The sequence below is a fragment of the Manduca sexta genome, chromosome 9, assembly GCF_014839805.1.
Source record: "Manduca sexta isolate Smith_Timp_Sample1 chromosome 9, JHU_Msex_v1.0, whole genome shotgun sequence".
Lineage (NCBI taxonomy): Eukaryota > Metazoa > Arthropoda > Insecta > Lepidoptera > Sphingidae > Manduca > Manduca sexta.
Genome location: NC_051123.1, coordinates 11,331,576 through 11,356,915, shown reverse-complemented (window position 1 = coordinate 11,356,915; position 25,340 = coordinate 11,331,576). Strand labels below are relative to the sequence as shown.

Below are 25,340 nucleotides of genomic sequence, written 5' to 3'. Positions count from 1 at the left end.
ATTTTTTTATTATGCAAATTATAATTGAACTTGTTTTGTGTAGACATGATAGTACAAGTTATATTTTTTTATTGTTTTTATTTTTGTTTCAATGTAAACTACATTAAATTCATTAAAAATGAAACGCAACACTAACAATAAGTGTAAACGTGTTAAAAGATACATCTTCAATATCAAACTGGATAATTTTTGCTGTGATACATCTCTGCGTACCCCTTTATAGAGAAATATATATAATTATTATGATAGACAAATAAAAAAATACAAAGCTGGCGTAAAGACCTATTAAGTACTTTTAATCAAAAGAAAGCTGTACTCGTCTACTTCTGATTTAGTTATACAGCGTTCTATCTCGCTTCCTCTTACGGTAAATGCCATTAAACATGCCAAGACAAAACATTGAATAACTATTACAGACTAACTTTTATTAATAAGGCGATAAACGTAGAGACACGACTATTTTGTCGGACGACACAATCGGATACAGATCGTGTGTAAAGGCTATTATGTTAGCAATATCAGTGACTGGTACATGGCATTATTGTACAAATGTTTGTTCAAGCATTCTAGAGATGTGACAGATTTAAAAATAAGTTACGATTGAAAAATTTTAAAATCTACAAATATTATGCGTAACGCGAAATGAAATTAAATAATTAATTTTAACTTTGATTTGAACCCATATAATGTTATTATTATGTTTGGAAGCCATTTCCACTGGATATAAACTGACGAAAACCACTATATTGTTGCTATTTTCAAAGAGGCTGTGTGATAAATGAAAGACCACAATAAAAAAGATATGAGTTTTCTTTCTTATTTTCGTAAAAATATCGGTCATAAATACAAGATTTTACATAAAAATGTTATTCTATCAGAGAATGTAAAATATAATAATACTAAAATTTCTAATTTTAATTGAAATATTCTGGGACCGCTTAAAGCAATAACATGACTTTAGCAGAATATTATTAAAACGGGTAAATAAAAAATATAATGAGCAAACGTAAAGTTCAGAATAACATAATTAATATATAAAATGTATTTACCTACATTATCTGTATGTACATTGTAAAATGGACGTTTATATCATTTGTTGCTTGAATTATAAAATGAAATATTTTTATGTTTCTTAGGCATCTTTTGTATGCAAGCTTTTTTAAGGTTTCGCAAATACAACAAATATACTATTTTATTAAACTGTACCTACTTGACAAAAAGAAAAACCCGCATCAATATTTTTCTTCGGATATAATACTTCCATATACAGTAGGTCGAATTATAAGCAACAAAACCTTAAAGACAAATTAATTGTCAAAAAACAAAAAAACGTTTTTTATCGATTATCGCAATCGATTCTCGTAATCGATTAACCACCTCACTATCTCCCGCTTACCTTCGCGCCAGCAAACAGTACTTCGCAATCGCTCGCGCGCTTCGAGTGTGGTGTTATACGCACATACAAAAGTGAGTGTATTTCAATTTAATACTATTTTAAACTTATTACAATAGTTTATTTCTACTTTATTATGTTTTTATGATTCAAATTTATATTTGGAAAGTGTATTCTATAATGACTCGTATTTAACTTCCTGGTATACAGTCTATTAGAATGTTTGTGTTCGCGGAATTAAAATATTAACAAATATGAAGTATTTAGAAACTGTAATGTTCGTAATTGACTTTCTTGCTGCCGTTAACCCGGCCTTTTACACAAAGTTTATTGCACTAAATTTACAGAGTAGTCGAAAAATAATGTCGGGTAATTATGGTCCTTCAATAATCGCTAGAATTATGCCGGCCTCAATACTTTATGAATACCGACTGACCTGAGAGAAAAATCGCTTTCGGTAATTCCAAATCTTCCTCGGTATTCGACAATATTCGATAGAATAAAAAACAAATCCGGTATTTTCTCTACAACTTTATGAATTCCAATGACACTGTATTGACCTTTAAATTGAAGCAGACTGTAATTAATATTGTCTTATTAATAATTTGACCCCAACATTGTGATAATTATTACATGCCTAGCATTTTGTACGTGAATTAATCTCTGTTTTGTTGCTAAATATCGCTAAGCAACATTATATTATGAGTCAAAGGATATTGCTAATTGATGAGGTGACAGGCGCAATACTATAGGTCCCATGTGAGTTGTACTGTCACCCAGAAATATTCTGAATGGCACTGCCACTACTTTTTGACCAGCACATCTCTTCTTTTATTTACAAAATACTTTCGATATACAGATTCAATCAGGCCGGCATAATTGTGACGACCGGCGAAGAGGTTGTTATCTTTCGTCCATCGACACTATCTGTTCTCCACTCCACTTATTATCAGGTGCAGTGGGGTACTAATACCTCGACCGTATAAAAATCAGGTAGTGCATTTACCTTTGAGATACTTTCATCCCGGCCCGCGGAAGTCCTTTGATATAAAATGCAACCCAAATTCCCTGGCATGTGGTAGTTTTGCAAATGGAATTGCAGTCAAATCGCTTCTCTCGTTTCGGGAACTAAGTTCGACCAAAAATACAGACAAAACAAGTGTCAAGGTTATACGCAATTACGTAGTTTAAGAAATCCGTTACTCGATAATTGTTCGCATCAAACATATTAAACCAACTTCAAAAAGATGGTTCACGGTCGATTCTTTTTGGATGAACCAACTAGCGATCCGCCCTGACTTCGCACGGGTAACATTAATAATTATTTATGATCTAAAGCATCAGCCGCTGGGCTAATTAAGAGTACATAAAAATTACATTAAAATCACTCAACCCGTTTTCGATGCCATTGGGTACATCCTTCAAATATTATAAATGCAAAAGTTTGTATGGATGTATGTATGTTTGTTCCTCTTTCACGAAAAAACTACTGAACGGATTTGGATAAAACTTTACAGTAATAATGTTTATACACCAGAATAACACATAGGCTACAATCTATAATGATTTTGTGTAATTTGGTCATAATTTAACGATCAACATCAATTAAGTTGGAAAAAAATATATCCCGGAAAGCCCCTTCACGCGGGCGAAGCCGCGAGCAAAAGCTAGTGTATATAAATAAGAATAGTTAGATTGACTGCCCTTAGTGCTGTAGCCATATTGCGTGTACGGTACTACTACGCTGAGGTCTCGGGATCAAATCACAGGTCAGACAAACTAATATAGAGCTTTTCTGCCCAATATAAAGCCGGAGTCTGGAGTTGTGGCAAGTAAATGGTAATACGCTCGCGCCGTATAGCGCACTGTGGGTTGTGTTACATCTCTGCCTACCCCTGAAATGGAAAAAGGCTTGATGTATGTATATAGTTAGATATGTGTATAGTTATTACTTGCATCATTCGTTCTACAAACAGCATACCAAGTCCAGTAATTATTCAAACTATAAAAAGTGACGACATACTTCAATAATTGAAAGTAAATTCCAAAAGCAAATAAACATTCGTCTCGAGTAACTCCATAATTTCCTGTTGATATTAAATGACCTCGCATTTCAAGGATATTTTTTTCTCAGTCAATTACGCATTACATTCCAAGATGTAGTAAAAGTTAATACATCAGTAACTCATAATAATATTACTTTAATTATAATTGATTTGTACTCTCGACTAAGCCCGCGTTAATCTTCATATCTAAAGTAAAGAAAATATTCGATAGCACACATGTATAATGGAAGTATCTATCAGTAAAAGAATATCCAGTCAGTGCAGAAGTTCTTGTAAGCGCGTTCATAGAAACATAAACCTTGGCTGTATAATATTAAGGTTGGTTGTTATCGAGTCCTTTAATGTCTTATACTGGGATAAAACATCAAAGGACTCGATAACATTTATTCCAATACGGAAATTACATTTTTTTTATTTATATCCATATAATTGTTCTACTCTCTTCAATCTATTAGATCTATATACGTTTATATTTTACTTTTTTTGCTTTGAACCACCTTATCAATATTTAATATATGAATAACCCGAACTATACTATTTGTTTGGAAAAGTTACCATTTTTACAATATTGGTCCTTACAAGAATTACCTTAAGGGTCTTTGTCACAAGTTTCATGTAAATTTTATTTGACATCGTATTAAGCAGCTATGTAGATACTGTCTGCTTGATAGTGGGTAATCATTTTATCAAAGTTAATTTGGAAGCATAGATTAGTGTGTAACTTTTGTATTTCGTCGAGTTACTTATGCGTTTATGTAACGAGGAGCATTAACTCAGAAGTTGCGAAAAATAATATAGAATATTGTAGCTACTAATTTGTGCAAAACTATTAAGGAAAATCTACCGCATATTTTTAAGTCACGCCTACATCAATAAACTTGAAGATATTATGTTAAGACAAAATAATAATTTAATAAATGCCTTTCAAAATACTTCAATATTTGTAAACTGGATACTCCAACATTAAAAATACGACGCAAATAAGTTATCTTAGAAATCTACATATAAATAAACCTATTTATAAATAAATGCCATTTTGATTCAACCAACGCGCAAGGACAAAAGTTTATTAACTTCATATCATACAGCTGAGGTCGAGAATTTGGGTTTAGCCCAAAATTGTTTAGGTTTAGCTCTTTTTGCACTAATTTCATATAAAACACGAAATATGCAAATCAATTTATAGCAACAGATCACCCAATTACCATGAAAAACAAATTTATTTGCAATATTAACGATATGATATTGCGCGTTTTGCTTTTTTTTCGTTGAATATTAAGAGGTTACCTTCAGGTCATAATTAGTATAACGGAGATACGACTTGGATGCTTTTATAGTTTAGTATCAATGTATGTTCAATGCGGCTTCGACAAAGTTCTAGAGGAAGGTGTAACAATAATTAAAGAATGATATTCTTATAAGACTTTTCAGAGGAATAAAACTAAGGATCGTAGTAGTAAACCGATCTCAACTTTGAGTAACATCTTAAATAGACATTTAATGTGTTGAACTAATAAGCAAATCTTGAGCTGTCACTTAAGCACCTATTGTCAGCTATCAAAATCGGTCATATTGATAACACTTGAAATGTTGTTAATATCTGTTTCTTAAATACCTACGATATTAATATGCTGACTGTAACTTGATAACGTCATGGCTGATATCGCTTTTGAGAGCGGTACTAAGTAGCATCTATTAATAGGCCCTAATATACCTGAGATCTCGTTGTAAGTCTCTTATATTTGATTACTTTGATTGATTTTGTAGATTCACCATAGCTATTATGACAGGAAAATGGATAATTTATAATTCTAACTCCATTTTAAATACCATTTAATTTTACTGCGAAAAAATCTAGATTTTTATTTAGTTTAGACTCAAGCTTCAGTGATCAATGCCGTGTTTATTTACTCTGTTATACTGTAAGTCCAAAAAAACAGTTTATTCACCTACTTGAGTGTATGAAATTACCAGAAAATGCCTCAATCGGGCAGTACTTCTAGCGTCATTCACGAAATTTGTCATATCGGGGCTATAGTATTTAATCCTCAATCCCATTTTAGGATTGATAACTTTTTATTCGTCTGTGTTGCAATTGTGAAGTTGCAGACCCGCAGTAAGCCAGCGTGGTGTACCGATGCCTAGACCCTCTCAATACGAGGAAGGACTGAAATATTACAATTTCCATTCACTGACCTTGCCTTTTTAAATCCAACCGCCAAGGACAAAAAATAGGCATCATTTTATTAATTACATACTTTTTGTATTGCATAACAAAAAAAACAAAACCGTCCAATCACTGTTCTGAAAGACCTTGGGATTTTGGCCGAAAACCGGTCATTTCTAAAACCGGAGTTTTGCGATGTCTGAGAGCCGTAATGTCGGCGCATCGTTCATTGTCATTAACATTTATGAGCTGTCTCTCAAACCAATAGTTTATAGAGTGGAACTAAATGTTCAAAGTAATTTTTTTATTTTTTAATTTAATAAGGTCACGTGTAAAACCTTGACGTCTGGCGACGCGGCGCCTTTGTTTACATAGACCTATATTCCATCCCATGATAAAACGGAAGTAATTTAGGGCACATACACATCGCACATTTTGTCACAATCTCAGACTAAGCATATTTGTACCATTACCAATAAACCAATAAATTCACTTTCAACCAAAAACACCCATCAAATGCAAATAAAACAATGACGGCACAAAACATCGTGCGCCCAAACATCAATACAAAATAACACAAATGATGCGAAAATGCGCTGCCGAGCGTGTCGTTTCCCAACGAGTGAGGCAAGCGATAGTATCTAGCTGTCGCAATGAGTTCTGTTGCGTCGTTTTTTTGGCCGCCAGTGTAGGCTAGAGATGACACGTTTTGATACGGTTTGTTTACGGCCAATTTTAATCGAAGAAATGGCTGTCCTTTTGTTGAGTTTGTCAAAGTAAACCCAGCAGAATCATCTCTTGAGCCTAGTGGCAGCGTACTTGTATTACGAAGCTCTGAGTGGCAGTCCTCACTCTGCCGAGTACATAATAAAACTATTTGCAATAACGTTTTAAGTGGAACATAGTAGTGCCTGTACAATGCAGCTTAGCATAGCAGAAATAATTGTAAAGTGAACATCACTTACAAACAGATGACATATGGCCGTACTCTCAAGTGCGATGTCAATCGAGACGCTGCACAGTTAGTCAACATCTTAATATCGTCAATTTTTTATAAATAGATATAACAACATCCCAAATGATGTCTTAAGACACAGCATATGACTGATTTTGACACCTAATTATTGTTTGATAAAACATGCCAACTAATCTCAGAACAGGCACTTAAGCGACAGCTCAAGCTTTGTTTATTAAATAGTTCAACATCTTACATGTCTGCTTAAGATCCTACTCAAAAGTGGGATCGGTTTATTTAAACAACCCACACTCTTATATTATCTTACTAATATTATAATTCGAATGTTAGCGAAAATGTTTGGATATTAAAATATTTGTAAGTAGTATACGTTGATACTGCTAAATGAATTTGATAAAGATAGATCATATCTCGGATTAACATATAGCCTACTTTTTATCAGTAATTTATTCAAATGCAAAAAAACATTATTTTTTTATGACGCTGGCGTCGTATCGTTAGCGCTATAGATGGCTTCAATTTTTTAGAGTAAAGGAAGCAAAAAAACGGTTTATACGCGGGCAAAATCGCGAGCAATAATTACTTACAATATTTTCACAATAAAAATAATAATCAAAGCCAATTCACATCGTAGACGATCACGATTACGAATATTCATTGCAGGAAGTGTGCTCGGATTTGTTCCGTTTTGTAATTTTATAATTTGACAGCCGTTGCGCAGACGCGGCTGCGAAACGAGAGGCCGTGGGTTCGATCCACCGAGACAAATGTGCGACCGCAAATGTTTGTTAATGGATGATGTAAGGCAAATCCGTAATCATTTATAATACTCTACAAGACAAGTGTGGGCTATAAGGCTCTTTGTGACTTAGGTATATCTTATATCTCAAGTAAAAAACACTGCAACTATTTTAACTGGCAAATTTAACCGTTTTATTTATCTCCTCTATTTAAATCGTGGCTAATCCAATACTGGACAGTTATCACCTCCGTTGAACCCCTCTTCCGCCTGGTCAATGACAAAGAGGAATACAAAAAGCTGACTGCCAACTGTCAACTATGAATAGGCACTTGAAGAAGAAGAACAATCATCTCCTCTTAATTGTACAATTTCGAAAGTGTACGAGGGTGTTTAGATGTTAATAAGAGGTAAACGCAGCAATGCCATGCCAATTCGTTCGTATTTGGATGAAATTTAACACAAATATAGACCAAGTTCATTTAGCATTGTAGGCTAATAACTCTATAGTACAAATAGTTTTATACCTTAAAAGTACACTGAACTTCGAGCGGCCAAAGCCGGACCAATACATAGTTTTTCTTAGGCAAGCAACTGACAAGATATGACGAATTTTGACATTTTCTAAGTAGACGAAGCGAACCAAAAACCGGCGTAGGTACAAAGGCCGATTACAAAACAGTAAACGTATTACACGTATATTTAACCGTCACATTACTGGCTACGTGCGAAATCAACACCTCCGTAACCAGAGGTTTCACCCGGTTACGAACTCGTACAGTTTAACAGGAAAATTGATTTTCTATCTGCCGCGCCACTACCAATTGTCTTGCGACAAACCTACTGACAGTGTATTCGCTAGGCCTGTAACAGGTATGAAACAACCATACATTATATGTCAATTTTGTCAACAGTGCCACAGAATATTATATTATTTTTGGATAAATGGTTTATAATACAACGCAAAGGAGAAGTTAAATTTTATAATGCTAAAAAGCGATTATTGAAAAGAGTTCGCAATACACTGGGAAAGACTACACTAGACATAAAATAAGCTTTTTTTGGCAGTATATTTTCGTCATTAGATCTATCACATTCTTCATGATCGCGAAATTATTATATATTTATGGCATTAATGGATCAAACAAGCGAATGTATGCTTTGATATTCGGATGAGCGAATAAAAATTTACAACATGAAGTTAAATATTTCTTGAATAAACAATTCAATTGATGAATGCAATTATTAACAAAAGCACAAGTATACAAAGATGCAATCAATAATAATGCAACATGCAGTTCCCAAAACAATGCAATAAATCAACACTACATCGCATTGCCAATAGAAAGTGGGCGCGTCTGATTCATCTGCCGACCTTAGCTATTATATTCTGAACATGTGTCATGTACGTGGTTCTTTGGGGATACACGTATTTAGATGTTTACTTTAGCAAGTTGTTCAGTAAATAAATTAAAGCAAAAACAGGAATTTTCAATACCAAACAACTTAATAATACCGGTGTTATATTATGCACTGTCCCGCTGCTGGACATGGATCGTCTCCTGCTAAGGTTCAGGCTTACTCCACCATACTAGCCTAGTTTAGGCTAGCATACTTCAAGTACCTTCGAAATGCTCAAGAAGAGTTCTTAGGTTTCTTCCTCACGTTTCCTTTCACCGTTAGTCAGAAGATAATTGACAGAATACACGCAACATCGAAAAGTCAAAGGCTCTTTGAATCTATGGACCTTCGTCTTGGCAGTCCATTCCCAACTAGGCTACGCAAACATTGCAAGGAGCTCAGCTTGAGATAGGCGCCAGTCGCTGTCAATCAAAATGGCGGCAACCTCTAATCAATCAATTTATTTGAAGCGAGTGACAAAAATGAATTAATTGACCAATTTTGTGGAAGCAGTAGTTAATAATAAACGTATGAAATCGAAATATTGGCATTTGGCAGTCCTTTGTCGTAATTTTGAATCGTGTGTAATATGGTATATAGAAATAGAGAATGCCCTCGCAAAGCAATACTCCTAACATGAGTTTACGCATTATAGTGTAGTATTCGTATCGAGTAAAGTAACGTATTTGGAATTCGTCAGACAATATCATACGCCAAAAAAGGGACACGTGCTGCCGTTTTCCATACATTTTGACAGATCCATACTTGTCTATAGTTATTTACTAGTGATAGATCTCTCATATGTGAGATTCCGCCTGGGTAGGTACCAGTGCAATGTCTATTTCTTTCACCAAACAGCAGTGTGTAGTCACTGCTGTGTTTCGGTTTGAAGGACATTGTAGCCCGGGTAAGAGACAAAGCAAATGTGCGGTCAATACCTACCTCCTTCACCTATTTAAGTGTAGGCAAAGGTCTCAATATATTTGTTTTTCGCCAAAAAAAATGCCGAAGATCCTGGGCTGACATTGAGGATAAAAATCCATTATCAGTTCAACCCAATACCTCAGCACATCGTGTGTTATACAAACTTGCTGCCAACATTGCGAACGCACACGAGGGCTGTTGATAAGATGGGAAAGTGTATCATGTCGTAAGCTAATCAATACGTTACGTGCAAACGTTTAACTGTTGCAGTATTCCGTGCCGCGTACGCCACGCGCGATGCTCTTCATTACACCTCTATATTACAACTCATTTGTTTTGAAAACGTATACTAACCATACACCTACTTACGTCCTTACCCAGAGGCTGGAATTTGTACCCGATATGGCGATAGACTTGCCTCTAATTACATTATGGGTCGAACCACACGATAAACAGTGGATGCCCGGTTTGCACCCCTGCCTACCTCTGCAGGGATAAAGCTGTGATGTATATAATAATTTGTAATACAATAATATTTATATTTGAGGAAATTATATATTTCTTCTACAATTATATTGATTAATATAAACACTGTAACATAATACTGGCAGTATAAACGCGACAATAACATTTATGACTAATATCATTACTAATATCCTTTCCGCGTGCGTGTCCTTGTCTAAAAGATGTACATCAAGATCTACGCATCTTCCGCGTTGGGGTCAGATGTTTCGAATACCAAATGTTGTGACATCATTGGCCAGATATGCTCGTACATCTAAGACAGCTTTAGGGGGGTATTTTGTCCGTGATGACCAAGTAACCAAGGCCGGCCCTGGGCCCTTATTCTGTATGGTAGTGTAAACGCGTAACGCGGCCGTGTCATGTTATCTTCGAGAAATGTGCTTGGAATGGTATTCTGTAAGCCAAATTTCTATAGTCCTAAACATGATGCGTTGTGTTACGTGCTTGTTACGCACTGTTAAAATAACGTGCGGGATAGAGAATAAGGCCCCTGGTGGTAGATGTAGATGACTTTTGTCCGTGGCGACTAAGTTACTAAGTCCGTGCGTGGTGGTAGTAGGGTGGTAGATGACTTGTGTGTGGGGGTCGGTCTGGGTAGTTACCCAAAAAGAAGTTCCTCACTATGCTTCAGTATGGTTAATGTTGTTGCGGATACTTATCAGTGCTCCCTGAATTCGCCGAGCTTCAGCGCTCGGTTTCGTAGAATGGGTGACACTGCCAATCCTGGCTTACAAGAGTTGCAGTGCAGGGTATTAGGGAGGGTTCAGTTTCGTAGGTAGCTACCATAATAATTCTTCTAAGAACTAATGTATATACAGTGTTGAGTAGTGAATAAGAAATCCTTTATTTATTTTTATACTTAACACAAAGGAAGTCGCAGCCAACAGTCCTCAAAAATTAATTATAAGCTCGAAATTGTTAAGGAAAATATAATATCTAAATAGTGTGTATCATTTTGTAGAATCAATAAATATATAAAATGACCTTAACAATACTAAACTATTACATTTTACTTGATTTTTTTTTATTTATTCAAATACTAGTTTTTGCTCGTAATTCGGGCAGCGTAAAAGCCTTTAAATAAAAATAATGTTAATCCATAACTTGTTCTGATGTGGCTGTACCACGTGACTTGCGACACGTGAAAATTACCCTTAGCCCGACCCCATAGCTCAAATAAAGTACTGGTGCAAAGGACGCATGTCCAGCTTTTAAAAAAAAATGCGACTCCGGACCGGCCATTCTCCTTGACCGTTCCAAGTGTTACACCGACTGGCTAAAAACCGGAACACTTGTGTAACTCGCACGACATATTTCGATTCGATTTTTGCAAGGACACGTGGCCGACGCGTGTTAATAGAAATTTGTTAAGTAGAGCGTGAAATGTTATAGATTTAAAATATGTCTGTTTAACGACTTTTTTTATAGAAGCACGGCAAAGTGAGCCTTAATAGTAAGTGGATTGGGATCTCAATAGACTGACTGACACAGTTATGCCGGCCTGTTGGAACCGGATATACACAGGCTGATCTAGGAACGCAACACACTTATGTGAGCCTCTATGGCGGGTTGATAAACTATCTCTATAATGGGTAGATAGGGTGGTACAATCCGCCATATTGGCCGACGTTAGTGTGTCGCGCTCCGGGAGCAGCCTATGTGATGTGTATGGTTCAAACAGGCCGACATAATTATGTCGACTGGCGAGTGATAATCGTCTCTCGTCAATAAACATTCTATCTAGATCCCACTACGCTAACCATCAGCTGCAGTGTGGTCACCTCGTTGTACTTATACATATACAAAATATCAACCGAGAATAAACAAAGCAAATTGAATTATCAGCAACTGTAACAAACTGAATTCTGAGTGGTCCATTTTGGCGATCGATTGAAGATAGCCATTTTCTTTTTAAATCGCCCGCAACAACACTAAATGCTCAATCTATCATTAGTTTAACATACATTTTACTCATCGATCTGTCAATTCGCACATTTGACCAATCTGTTGTGTCAAAATTACAAATGGGTCATGCCAGGTTGAGCGTTTAGTCAGGGACGCTTCTCAAACGGACAAAGAAACTATTCCTAGTGGGAACTGCATCAGACACATCTACAGAATAACAACAAAATGCTGTCAATATTTTGTCTTAATACAATAATGTAACTGACAGTTGCTACAACTAAATTGCTCAACTAATCAAGAGCGGACTAGTTGACTTTTACATAACCTAATCGATGAGTTTTCCTTATTATAAAAACCGCCACGCATTTTACAATACGCCATCATCTTTTTATAACCAGATCAAAAGGGCATAGTTGATAGCTTCCTTCCTTACAAAATACACATAGATAAAAGACTATGAATCCCTACTTGATTAATACTATTTTACTCACTTCACCTGCCTAACAGTATAGCAATTCATATCGCCATGCACAAGACTTCGGTGCCATCAACAAAAATCAGATTACAATTCAAATACTTCTCAAGGGAGCAAATTACTAGGACCAAAGTGGCCTGCCTGTATACGCACGTATGTCAATCCGGGACATGATCTATCCGTTTACTAAATTTCATCTCAATCTATTTAGCGTTTGCTGGTTCCGATTACTTCTTAGAAACTTTTTATAAAAGTGTGATAATTAAGACTGGATTTAAAACATTGAATAACAATTAAATAACAATTTATATTGCAATTTGATTTAACAAAGTCCAAAATTAAGATTTCAAGACAAATAAAATATTCTCAAGCATTCAAATCAATAAACGCTTTTATGACTTAATAAGTTCAAAATACCTGTTTATTGATAAAAGGTTATCTTAAAGAATGTGTAAAAAACTAGAAGCGTAGCGAAAACGACTCGACGCGTATTAATTGGATAGTCACAAGGCGGAGGTATGAATATATTAACGAGTGATGTCACAATCGATTTGATGACTAACTCTTTTTAATCGATAAATAATATGTAAAATAAATTGTTCACTGATGAAAATCCGCCTGCATTAAAAGCCATAACGTAAACCATAGCCTACACCATTCAGAATCATTATCGTTAAAGCTACATTTAAGTATCTATTAAATAAATATTTTTAGAAACAGAACAGTAAGCAGTTTCAGAGATCTGTATCCATACTTATAAACAATCTTTATTTATTTACCGCCATCTTCAAAAAGCGATCCTAATCGATTTTTTCGATCTATCTCAAAAATGGACCAATCAGGATAAAGTTTTTCTTGACATGCTTACAAATGAGTTATTTTGATTGTTTCGTTTTCGGAATCGGATTGAAGATTGAGATTGGGATCGGTTATTGAAAACTGCTTAAAAATTATAATTACGAGATTCTATTCCCGAGAGGAACAAAAACGTTTATGGTAATTTCTCGAATTGAAAATCACGAAAAATACATCCAGTATCTGACAATAGTCAACACAATTTGTTTAAATGTATTTATTCGCCTATTAATCGATGTCCACTCACTACCGGCTTTCGCAAGTAAGCACATTCAACAATTTTGAAATAATTGCCTAAAGAGATCGATAGTAGTCTACACCAATGGCTGTTTGAAATAATAAGACCTCTCGCCACATTGAGCATAAATTACAATTATTTACCAAACGGAATTATAAAGTTATTTATTGAACCGAAAACGTAAAAAACTTTGGGTCTACCTAGGGATCGCACCTAAAACTCACAGCCCAAGTATCCTACAAATAAACCAATTATACTACTTGGTATTATAATAACCTTACTTCCAATGGTATTTATATTAGAAATGCCAAATTTGTTGAAAATATTAAGATTGTGCCCAAAAACGCTGAATGATTTTAGGTTAAATTTTGCGCAAAGATGGACCACATTCTGAATTAACATATAGCATTTTTTTATCCCTGTAAAGTCCATAGCTTTTATAAAAGTATTCCACACGAGCGGAATTACAACTAATGTTAAAATAAACTCTTCTTCTTGTTTAAGTGCCTCTTCATTTTTGAAGGACAGCCGGCAGCTTCTTGTATTTCTCTTTATCGTTGGCTAGGCGGAACAGATGTTCAACGGAGGTGATAAATAAAGTTTAAGACAAAGATAACTAAAGGCGCCACACGGCTGTGTCGTAAATAATGTCCATTAAGAATACATGCCAATTATCCCTTAACACATCTAGCAAGCGTTACAGTAACTCAACCTTGACATGCACTTTCATTCAGCGATCAAACTAAAAATTATTACGTACCGTACCGCATAACAAGTGTTACAAGGCGCAACCTCGAATAGATTTTTCGGTGTGTACGTAATTTGTCTGAAATATGACGTAATAGCATGAATAGCCTATCTGTTCTTTACTGATTATTTAATTGAACAATTTCTGGTGGGATACGTATTGTATCCGCTCGGATAGCGAACACGTGTATAGGTGTTAAACCACGCCATAGTGACCCACGTAAAGGTCGCGTTTCCGAAGCAGCCTGTGTATCCGGGTTCAAACGGGCCGGCATAATTGTGACAACTAGCGAAGGATAATCAACTCTAGTTAGTCGATACTATTTGGATCCCACGTTGTTTATCATCAAGTACAGTAAGGTAATTTTGCCGTACCAGTCTAACATATGACACCTTAATTTGACAGAAAGTAGAACTGTTTATATATTTGTCTACAAAGCCTTTTAATGCCTCAGAATTCGCTACAATATCGCTTAGCAAAATCATAATGAAGCATTTACTTATTAGTACAAATAAAGCTGTATCCAAGTTAATTTTCCTACAACCTACCACATAATAAAAAGTATGATCACGGAACCAAACCAACCATAATCTCGTCAATATAATGAATTATAAAAGCCAAGCTCTTCAAAGGTAAAACCCATACCTACTACATTGATTACATGTAATCATCAAGATCACGACTCATGTTTATATTAAATAAACATTAATTACGTCTGTGCATCATATCTAAAAATATAGACAAGTTTGGGATATCATTTCAGAAAAGACTTCTTAAATTTTGATACTTTTTAAAAATAATTTACAAAAGTAAACCTAATTACAATGGGTGATAGGGATGGTTTACAAACAATGTCGGAGGGGAGCAAGGTTCTGCCATTTGATACGATCTCTCCCCCTACCCCTAATTCTGATGATCAATTCACGGATAAGCCGTTTAATGACCCTTACTACGCCAAGAACTAAAAAAATTTTTAAATTCACCCTTATAAACAAAAGGAGATATAAATTACGCCCGATAGCGATCACCGTAGAAAAACGTGTACACAAAGTGTAAACCGTATAGGCACGCGCGTGTCGTAATCCGGGATCTGTCTGTATATCCGGTTTTAAACAGGTCGGCATAATTGTGTCAACTGGCGAGGGGTAATCATATCTCACCGGACAATACGCTAAGTGGACCCTACTTCACTTAAAACAGGTTTTTGCCGAGAAAAAACAAACTTCATCTCAACAAATTCAACTACCGGATTGTTTTTATTGTTACAAGGTACACGAACAGCATTAATGAAAAATTTATCGTTATATATATAATAATATAATAATATTAGCCCTGTATTATATACTGTCCCACTGCTGGGCACGAGCCTCCTCTACTACTGAGAGGGATTACACCTTAGTCCACCGCGCTGGCCTAGTGCGGATTGGTAGACTTCACACACCTTCAAAATTCTTATAGAGAATTTGTCACCTATGCAGGTTTCCTCACGATGTTTTCCTTCACCGTTAAAGCGAACGATAAATTAACAAAGAATACACACATGATTTTAGAAAAGTCAGAGGTGTGTCTTAGGATTTGAACCTGCGGACATTCGTCTAGGCAGTCCGTTCCACTCTAATGTAGGCTGTCGCCGCTCTTTATAAGTAATAATTCTTATAATCAAGGCCGGAAGAGTTGCTAGTATGCTCGTAAATAGCTAGTTCTTAGTATTCGCGCATCTTTTATGTAAATCAGTGTTAAACGTGGACAAGATAGCATCGTGTAATACCTACGCGGGTTTTTACTCGCAAACAATATTAAATTATTGCGAATATTATTTCCCATAAATTGCTAGTTATGATACTACCAAATACCATTGGTATAGCGGATATATTTTGCATATATGTAGTAGCGATAGTCTAGTTGGGAATGCGGACGCCGAGCCAAATGTCCGCAGGTTCAAAACCCAAGGGTACGCACACCTGACTTTTGTAGAGTTGAGTATTGTTTGTGAATTATCGCTTACTTTAGCGGTCAAGGAATACATCGTGAGAAAACCTGCATACCTGAGAAGTTCTTTATAGGAATTTCAAAGGTGTGTGAAGTCTACCAATCCTCACTAAGCCAGCGTGGTGGACTAAGGCCTAATCCCTCTCAGTAGTAGAGGAGGCCCGTGCTCAGCAGTGGGCAAGTATATAATACAGGGCTGATATTATTATTTGACTAAAAATATACATTTCCTCCCGCGACAGTTGCCAGTTTTAGATTTATAGTGACGCAATAGTTTGAGATATTCGCCGGTTGTGTAAAAAACTATATCTTTAACAAGAATTACTAGTTACTAATTTATATAATTCTATATTTATAACATTTTATAAATAATATGATATACCGAATGTATTAAGACAACGACAAATGAGATAGAACATTCCGTAATATTTCATAAAAACTAATTTGATACATACATTTATTTTGAGAAATCGTACACCAACTAGTTATTGTTTTTATTGACCATGACGTGGTCCCCACCAATAACGAAAACAACCATTAACATATATCAGAATTCGGACATGTTTACTTCAATTCGCCTTACTTTTTTTACCTTTAAAATGCACCGAATCCAAACACGATTTGTTATTAATGTGTGATGAGTAACCATTAGTAGCGAGGTATTTTACCGGATCTTTTATATTAAGCAAGCATCTCAGCATCAGTTGTCATTGTGTGCCCTGCGGTTGCATCTTCATCTCGTATAGGGAGATACATACAAGTATTAATTCGGTAACCAGCTGTACTCGATTAAGTATAGTACGTTGAGAATTTTTTAAAATTTCTGTCATATCTCTCTTGTATTGGGAAATAATTTGGATTTTTTTGTGAATCTAAGGAGTGCTTTAGCAGTGCGTTTTAAGAATTTTATTAGTGGAATATTAATGTAAGTAACTTTTGTTTTTTATCCTTATACTTGTAAAATTGTATTCATTGTAACTACTGGACACAGTAAGAGATCTTATGTCTCAGGATGGCCAACGCAGTGGAATACCAAACAATACTTTGTAATTCAAGGTGTTGGATGGTGTTTCTACTGTGAATGGGCGGTCGTATCGCTTATCATCAGGCGAACGGCAACCTCTTCTCGTCATTCAAAGAAATAAAAAAATACTTTTAATTAGTGCATATGTGTGTGAGTGATAATAAAGCACTAGTATTTTTTTACATAAGGAGGTAAATATAAATTTTTTCAAAGGTTTCGCAAGTCAGTCAGCCACAAATCAGCTCAACTAATTAAAAATTTCAAATCGCCTTTAAAAATTTCGATTTAGTTGATACTATTGTTTTGATTAAGATATAACTATTGTTGATACAATAGTTATATCTTCACTAAAATAACTTCTAAGGGTTTACTTTATTTACATAAAGAAAAAAACGATTGAAGTTTATTATAAAAATAAACTATTGTATTAAAATAAAACAATATTTTTTCATTCAATACAATAAACTTAAAAAGTTTACTTTATTTAGATATAAAGAAAAAAAAATCCATTCAAGTTACATATAAAAGCTTTTGAAGTTTGGAATTTGTTCACTTTTGTAGATGATTATACAACTTCGGTTTCTAGACCACATATTTACAAGTTAAGGTGCAAAACTCATGCTTAAATCAATAAAATATTCGATGATGATGACTTAAATTGTCTGCAGTAAAGTGATAAAATAGTGTTTAGTTGAAACATTAATTAACATTTAACTAGGTAATTGCAGTAAAGTAAATTTATGTAAACATCATTTTTAAATGCTTTTTCAGTTCTAAATAAGAAAACTTTCATAATAACGCTTTAGTTCTTAAAGACAGTTCTACAAAAATCACAAGAATCAATGACAACTTCACATAAATACATTGTTTAACATCTTGTTTTGTTTCCGGTTTGACAATTTATAACAATGTCACGCAAACAAACTTCAATAATGTACTTAGTTTACTTATGTTTTTAGCAAGTGGAACATATACCACACCTGTTAGGTGACCTCAACTGTCAATGAACATCCACAACAAAAGAATATTGGTTAATGCCTAGTTAACGAAATTTGAAATGTAAAATCAATACAAAAGGTCTACTTTAATAATTTATTTTAGTTTTCTTGCAACTCCGCCCGCGTTAGCGCTATGTCGGTATAATGGGTTTTCCGCTCGATGACAGCACCGAAGCTGATTCGTCCACTAACACATCATAGGAAAAATACACGGTGAAAAATGGGCTCACTTGTTGCGTGCCTACCCCGTCGACCATAATAGCGTGAATATGCGTAAACAGACGCGGGAGGAACTACAAGTAAAGAGAAGTATAATATCACGTTAGTCGTGTGGTCAAAAATAATATTTTGCACTTGTCATGTTCGAAAAAACTACCATGGTTGCAAGTCACATGTTTTTGTGCACGTCTGAAACACTACCATGGTTACAATACACGTTCGATAATACTAACATGTTCCATGGTTACAATTAATGAGATGAGCAAACGGCTTCATTTGCCTTTACCGCGCCTTTATACGACATACTACTGGTTCCTTGGGGCCATTAAATTAGCGATTAATAAGATTTCGTCACCTTCGTGCATGAAAGATCTGTCCGGAACAAAAGTCCCATTCTGTACTTTTCCAGTCAAAGATGGCACATTTCTGTACAATTTCGTCTAAATCCGTTCAGCTGTTTTTGAGTTTTCTTTTAACATACAAATATCTTCCCAAACACTCGTATTTAATATGAGCACGATTTCGTACCTGCAAGGTGAACACATGACTTGCAAAGGGTTGCAGGAAGATACTGGACGCAGGCCGCTTTTGACAGGTCCGTTTGGAAATCTTTAGGCTAAGTCTATGAGTAGACTTCATGTGGGTAATGGTGATGATGATGAAGATTTCGCTTCATCAAAGTCACAAATGTGATAAAAGACTTTACTTTTGGTTTAAGTTCTCCTAGTAATAAATGTAGTTAATAACGAATAATATTGCAAAACCCACCATGGTGTCGCGTTCCGGGATCAGCTTGTGTACGAGTATACCCGGTTTCTAACAGGCCGGCATATTGTACCGACTAGCGAGGGTAATCATCTCTCTTCAATCGACACTTTAGGACCCTAATCCACTTACCATCAGGTGGAGTGGTCACTCAGCGGTGCCAGTTTAAAAAAAAATTGCTGGTAGAAAATAAATTATCGTGTCCTTTTGAGAACCCTAGCTCATATTCCATGGGAATAATCACGGGGTTTCCTCAACGTATTCTTTGATCTTGAAATCTACCCGCACCAGCCACTCAGGTTGTTTATTGACCTGTGTTATTGGTAGTTAAATATGACTAAACCAGTTGTTTTATTTATTTACTACCTATTGCTTCAACTCCATAAACGTGACAATTTATTTGCAATTTTATCATAATAGAATTCTTGAACTTCAACCTATAATGTGTTTATTTATTACCGGAGTTTCGCATATTGAGACATGCGTAAGATTCTTATCATTTTTTTGCGTGATACGCAAACAAGGTAAAGAGGCTGCTTTTATTATATTGTAGTTTATACAGAATTATAACTACCTAAAGTTCATCTATATTGAATACAGCACAACTTTATCTATGTAGCACTGTGTAGATACAGTACCAAAATGTCTTCATCGAATAATGATTTTAACATACTACAAAATTCAAATCTAAATAACAACTTGTATAATATACTATATGCCCCACGGCTAAAGTTTGTTTTTCAACAACATTGAGCTAGTTATGTAGCACAAAGATGATAAACATACTAATTTTATTACGAATCGCAACGAGTCAATATCAGCTGCCTTTCGTACGATTGGATCACATACAAAATGAACGATGCAATACGCTCATAGTGAGAAAGAGGCAATATGACGTCAATTTTGCTAGTCTTAGCGACAAAGGCTAATTAGAAAAAACAATAAAAATGTAAATATTTCGCTCGACAATCTTGATACTTTAATCTTAATCTCCTATGCCTGCTACTATTAGAACGCAAAAAATTGCCTGTATCCAGACATCCCGCTCTCTCACACGATACTACCAAATTATCTAAATATTACTAACTAATTCTAATACTAGTAGTTCTTTAAATTGACAGCTAAAATCCACACCTAAATCCTGCGCTCGCGATCGACTACCGGCTATAGACGATACGTCATCGTAATGGCCGTACGTCGGCTCACGCTCGGTGACGCAATGGACCTCTAAAGGTCAACCAAACACGTTCTAAGGCGCCACAAACGCCACGTTCATCTGCACATTCACTGCGTCTAAAACATTGAGTTCCGGATTTTATTCGTCTAATATAAAGGTCTTTCGTCTCTGTAGATCTTTAAAATCATTTATCCGGGAAGTAATAAAAGGTTTTGCTTGAGATTCCATCGTTAGGAAGGTTTCTCAGATTCAAATTGCCATTGTAACACATGCAAATGCCGAATCGCTAAAAAAAATACGAATAATTTTATGAGTACTTTTTTTGTTAAATTATGTAGGTCGGCAAAAGGATACCCACCATGGATTAATACAGCTTCTATCGATATTTCTGCTGGTATACTCGTTAACACCATGTTTCTGGTTATAGACTTTTCAAGTACATATGCCTTACGCCAGGAAACCTCTCTCCAGCAACAAGTTGTGTCAATTAAAAATATAGTTTATCCTATTTTAAATTCTACTGGTTCCAATCAAGTGATCTACTGACCTTTCACTCCTCAGATGCTGTGCCACACGCTTCTGCTGCTGGCAGTCGCGGCGCTGACCAGCTGCGACGTGTCCCACCTGGAGACAACCACCACGCCACAGCCGCCGCCGAAGCCCTACGTGTTCTCGTACACGGCGGGAAGATACCCTGGACACGTTGACCGAGAGCATACAGAGGTCAGCGATGGCAGTGGAGTTGTTAGAGGTGAGGTTTGAGATTGGTGCAGAATTTTAGGATATTAAAAACTATATCATGGATTTGGGTTATTATGATCAGACAGTTTTTATATATTCCATACAGCATATGTTTGGGGTAGTGGTATGTTAGGGACTATTAAATCGGGAAGATTGTTAATGACAACTTTGGAGCGAGATTCTGAATAGACAATCACGATTTCGACTTACATCTACGATTAAATGTGATCCATGACAACCGTTTTTTTCTCTTCGGGTGTTGTTGGGCAGATTGGGAAATATACTCCCTTTTTCATCTGCCTCAAAATGATGCGTTCTTTAATCACAGTGAGTGTTTTTATTAAACATTCCGCAACCGAATATAATTTGTTTCATATTACTTGCAGTGTTATGAAGTCCTTTTAAATATACAGAAAAGTTGTATATAAGTACCACCTTAAGCAGCCTTACATATGAGGTTAATCTACCCTCAGGCATGGCATTTGCTCTGTTTTTTTTTTTATATGAAATAATCATTTAGATTTCAAAATTATCAGCTACATAAAGTCCACTGCTGAACATAGACCTCCCCCAAAGATTTCCAGACGGACCTATCGAAAGCGGCCCGTATCCAGCGTATTCCTGCGACCTCCGTCATTCCGTTTTACTACGCTCAAATTTAATTTCCTTATTCGTATTTCAGACATTATAATCAGTAGCCGCGTTACGTCTAGTTTATAAATTAGGTCTATAATTCAACTCGGCTCTAAATGCGAGACACATACTGTTACGCAACAAACCTTCGAGATGCTTTAATTTATATTTATTATCCATTTCTACGGAGAATATTAATTGGGTTTAGTGGACGTTGCGAAATCTTACTGGTTTTTGGTAGATTGAGACAGTGAAGTGAATTTAATTTTGGTAACATATTGAGGTTCCATTTTTATAATATTTTATATAAATATATAGTGAGAGCAGCAAGACAATCGTTTAAGATTAGCACCCTATGTCCATAATAATAAAACACTATATGACACTGCACTATCTAATTACACTGAGATATCTGATGTCGGATTCCATAACTCGATGTCCTTCAATCTGGAACACGACTGATATGCATTGCATTTGACGCTATAGAACATTTGACATTCCACATTGAGTAACCTACATGTCTCCCATTCCAGGCAAGTTCGCGTACCTGGACCCTCGTCAGCAGCTGCGCACGGTGGACTACGTGGCGGACAAGGAAGGCTTCCACCCCGTACTGAACGACGTGCCCCCGGAACACCCCGCCGACTCAGAGTCCGTGGCGCGCGCCAAGAACCGACACTTTGAGCTCTACGCGCAGATCGCAGAGGACCACGCGCACCACCCGCATCCTGAAGGTACATCAATACCAGCCCTGGCTTATATACTGTCCCACAACTAGGCATGGGCCTTCTCTACTACTAAGAGGATTTAGGCCTTAACTCACCGCGCTGGCCAAGTGCAGGTTGACAGACTTCACGTACCTTAGGAATTCTTTAAAGTAGTATATATATATATGTTAACAGTATGGTGGAATAACATACATACTAGAACCTTTTATCACAACTTGTGCTTCCACTCTTCGCCATACTCATCCATCTCATCATGAGATAGGGGACAAATCTATCGTCATATCGGGCATAAATTCCAGATTCCAGGCTGGTATAAACTCCCGAATAATTAAAAATATATTTAAGCATCTGGTACCTATCGGATAAACTAGCAGTTAAAATAATATACTCCTATCCAGGAATCTTGTACAAGAAACCAAATAAAATGAATTTAGATACCAAATAGTTCACAAAATGAATTGCACAATTTGTTAATGCCGTTAATCAAGGATAAAGGATACAATAACGAAAAGTCTAAGATAAATGTTGAGGTCACGTCCTTATATCATTTGACTGGTAGTTAATTCGGTAATTTCCTCAATTCCTTTTAAAAAACCAGAGACCAATGTATAAAGAAATTAAAAATGTTATTTATCTTTATATATACAAATGACATTGATGATGCGATGTACAGCTCCAGTAGCATTTCAAAGTCGTGTTCTTAATGTAACTAGTGTACATTCAATAAGACCAGTATAATTCTAATAACCGTCGATCCAAGGCGGCTGATTTCTTAAATCACTAAAACACATTCATTGCAACCAGTTTGTACTCGTTTTTGGTTATTAATTAAAGAAGTTGTAACACAAGAGCTTTTGACAACCTAAAATCGTGACAAACCTTTCTGACAAATGTTCTAGTCTCTGTTGCAACTACCTACATCATAATAAATTCTATCTGCTTAATATTCACTTAATATTTAACATCAGTACGGTAAATAATACACATTATCGCAAAGTCATCATTTGGCACTTATCAGGTTCAGAAAGACTACTTTTTGTTTTGTTTAAGATGATTAAGTAGACTACTAGTAAGCCGGTGCGCGAAGCATTTTTTTTTTATCAGTCAACAACTTTTATGCTACATACATTTATTCTTAATTCAATAACTCTTCGATATGGGTACGGTATTGGCCTCACTGCACCTAATGGTAAGTGAAGTGGCGTCCATACGAACCGAATATACACAGGCTGATCCCAGAACGTAACACACATGTGCCATTATGGCAACTTTTACATCTTGTGTACGGTGGTCGCTATCCGGGCGGATACGAATCCTACCACCAGTTATAACAAGGATAAAAATATTTTTACCAGATTATATAATAATAATATCAGCCCTGTATTATATACTTACCCACTGCTGAACACGGGCCTCCTCTACTACTGAGAGGGATAAGGCCTTAGTCCACCACGCTGGCCTAGTGCGGATTGGTAGACTTCACACACCTTCAAAATTCCTATAGAGAACTTCTCAGATGTGCAGGTTTCCTCACGATGTTTTCCTTCACCGTTAAAGAGAACGATAAATTCACAAAGAATACACACAAGATTTTAGAAAAGTCAGAGGTGTGTGCCCTTGGGATTTGAACCTGCGGCCATTCGTCTTGGCAGTCCGCTCCACACCCAACTAGGCTATCGCCGCCTTATATTATTTTAATTTTCATAGTTATAGATTATTCATAGTTTATTTAAAAAGCCCATACATAAAAATTATAATAAGTGAATAATTTTATCGTTAATTGTTTGTGACTTTGTATGAAACAATTACTATCTACTGCTAAAAAATTTGCAGAAGTTTCCATCCCACGTCAGTCAGCCGCCGTCGCCGCCGCCACGGCCAAACACGCCCAACTCTTCAAAGTGATCGCTGAGCAACATGCACGGATAGCGGCCGAGAGGGAAGCACTCCTCAGAGAGGAAGAGGAGAAACAACACCTGCAGGAACTAGGACAGTACGCGTAACGCACTCCAAAGAAGCTTTTCGATGGTCAAAACGGAGATTGGCGTTATCTTGAGTTGGAGAAGAGGAAATACATTTTGTTTTTTTTATTTGTTCACTAAACAATGGCGCACGTCAAAAGAAAGATGCGCGCGTTAGTGACATATTATTATGAAATCAATAACGCGGGTGTAGGTGGCGCTAGGTGTACAAGTTTATCGTGTACTAACGTCGCTACGTCACTAACGCGCGTCAAGTTTGGCGCTAGGACCAGAAGTCGATCTAATAGTAGATTTCTGAACTTATAAAATAAATACAAGCTGCCTAAGGTCATCAAAAAATGTTTTCGAACTTGGAAAAACAATGATGAATGAGTTATCTACATTGCAATCATTGCAGTCGTTGTAAAATCTGAATTTCCGTTTATTTTCCTGCAATCAAGATCACACTACATTATCAGCAGTCTTCGTTAAAAAAAATTGGAAGAAATATTTTTGTATAAACTTGCCATAACAAAATTATAGCGTAAAAAGTTTTTGTAAATATTTGTATTTAAGTAAAGCTAATACTCTGAATGCCATACGTAGCATACGTCGGATTAGTCTCGCTAGTTGTTTTTATTTTTATAACTAAAATTATGCTGTCGAAAAGTGAATAAATGTTTTAAAAATTGA

The 25,340-nt window shown here is 35.9% G+C and overlaps 1 protein-coding gene across 2 annotated transcripts; it reads left to right on the top strand.

Moving 5' to 3' along the window:
• The first annotated feature begins 1,370 nt into the window (after positions 1-1,370).
• Positions 1,371-25,340, top strand: LOC115442403 (cuticle protein 16.8). 2 transcript variants are annotated; one of them, XM_030167435.2, is made up of 4 exons: positions 1,371-1,467; positions 21,146-21,335; positions 22,492-22,692; positions 24,520-25,340. In XM_030167435.2, exons 2-4 carry the CDS (start codon positions 21,146-21,148, stop codon positions 24,687-24,689), a joined length of 561 nt encoding a protein of 186 aa, XP_030023295.2. In that variant the 5' UTR covers positions 1,371-1,467; the 3' UTR covers positions 24,690-25,340. The 2 variants fall into 2 exon arrangements, with proteins under 2 accessions (XP_030023295.2, XP_030023296.2); XM_030167436.2 differs by lacking the exon at positions 1,371-1,467 and adding an exon at positions 17,114-17,326.

Excerpts from the sequence above, each read along its gene's own strand:
- LOC115442403 (XM_030167435.2), top strand. The coding sequence starts at position 21,146 with ATGCTGTGCCACACGCTTCTGCTGCTGGCAGTCGCGGCGCTGACCAGC. Across the intron at positions 21,336-22,491 it reads TGGCAGTGGAGTTGTTAGAG|GCAAGTTCGCGTACCTGGAC; the intron begins GTGAGGTTTGAG and ends CTCCCATTCCAG. Across the intron at positions 22,693-24,519 it reads GCACCACCCGCATCCTGAAG|AAGTTTCCATCCCACGTCAG; the intron begins GTACATCAATAC and ends AAAAATTTGCAG.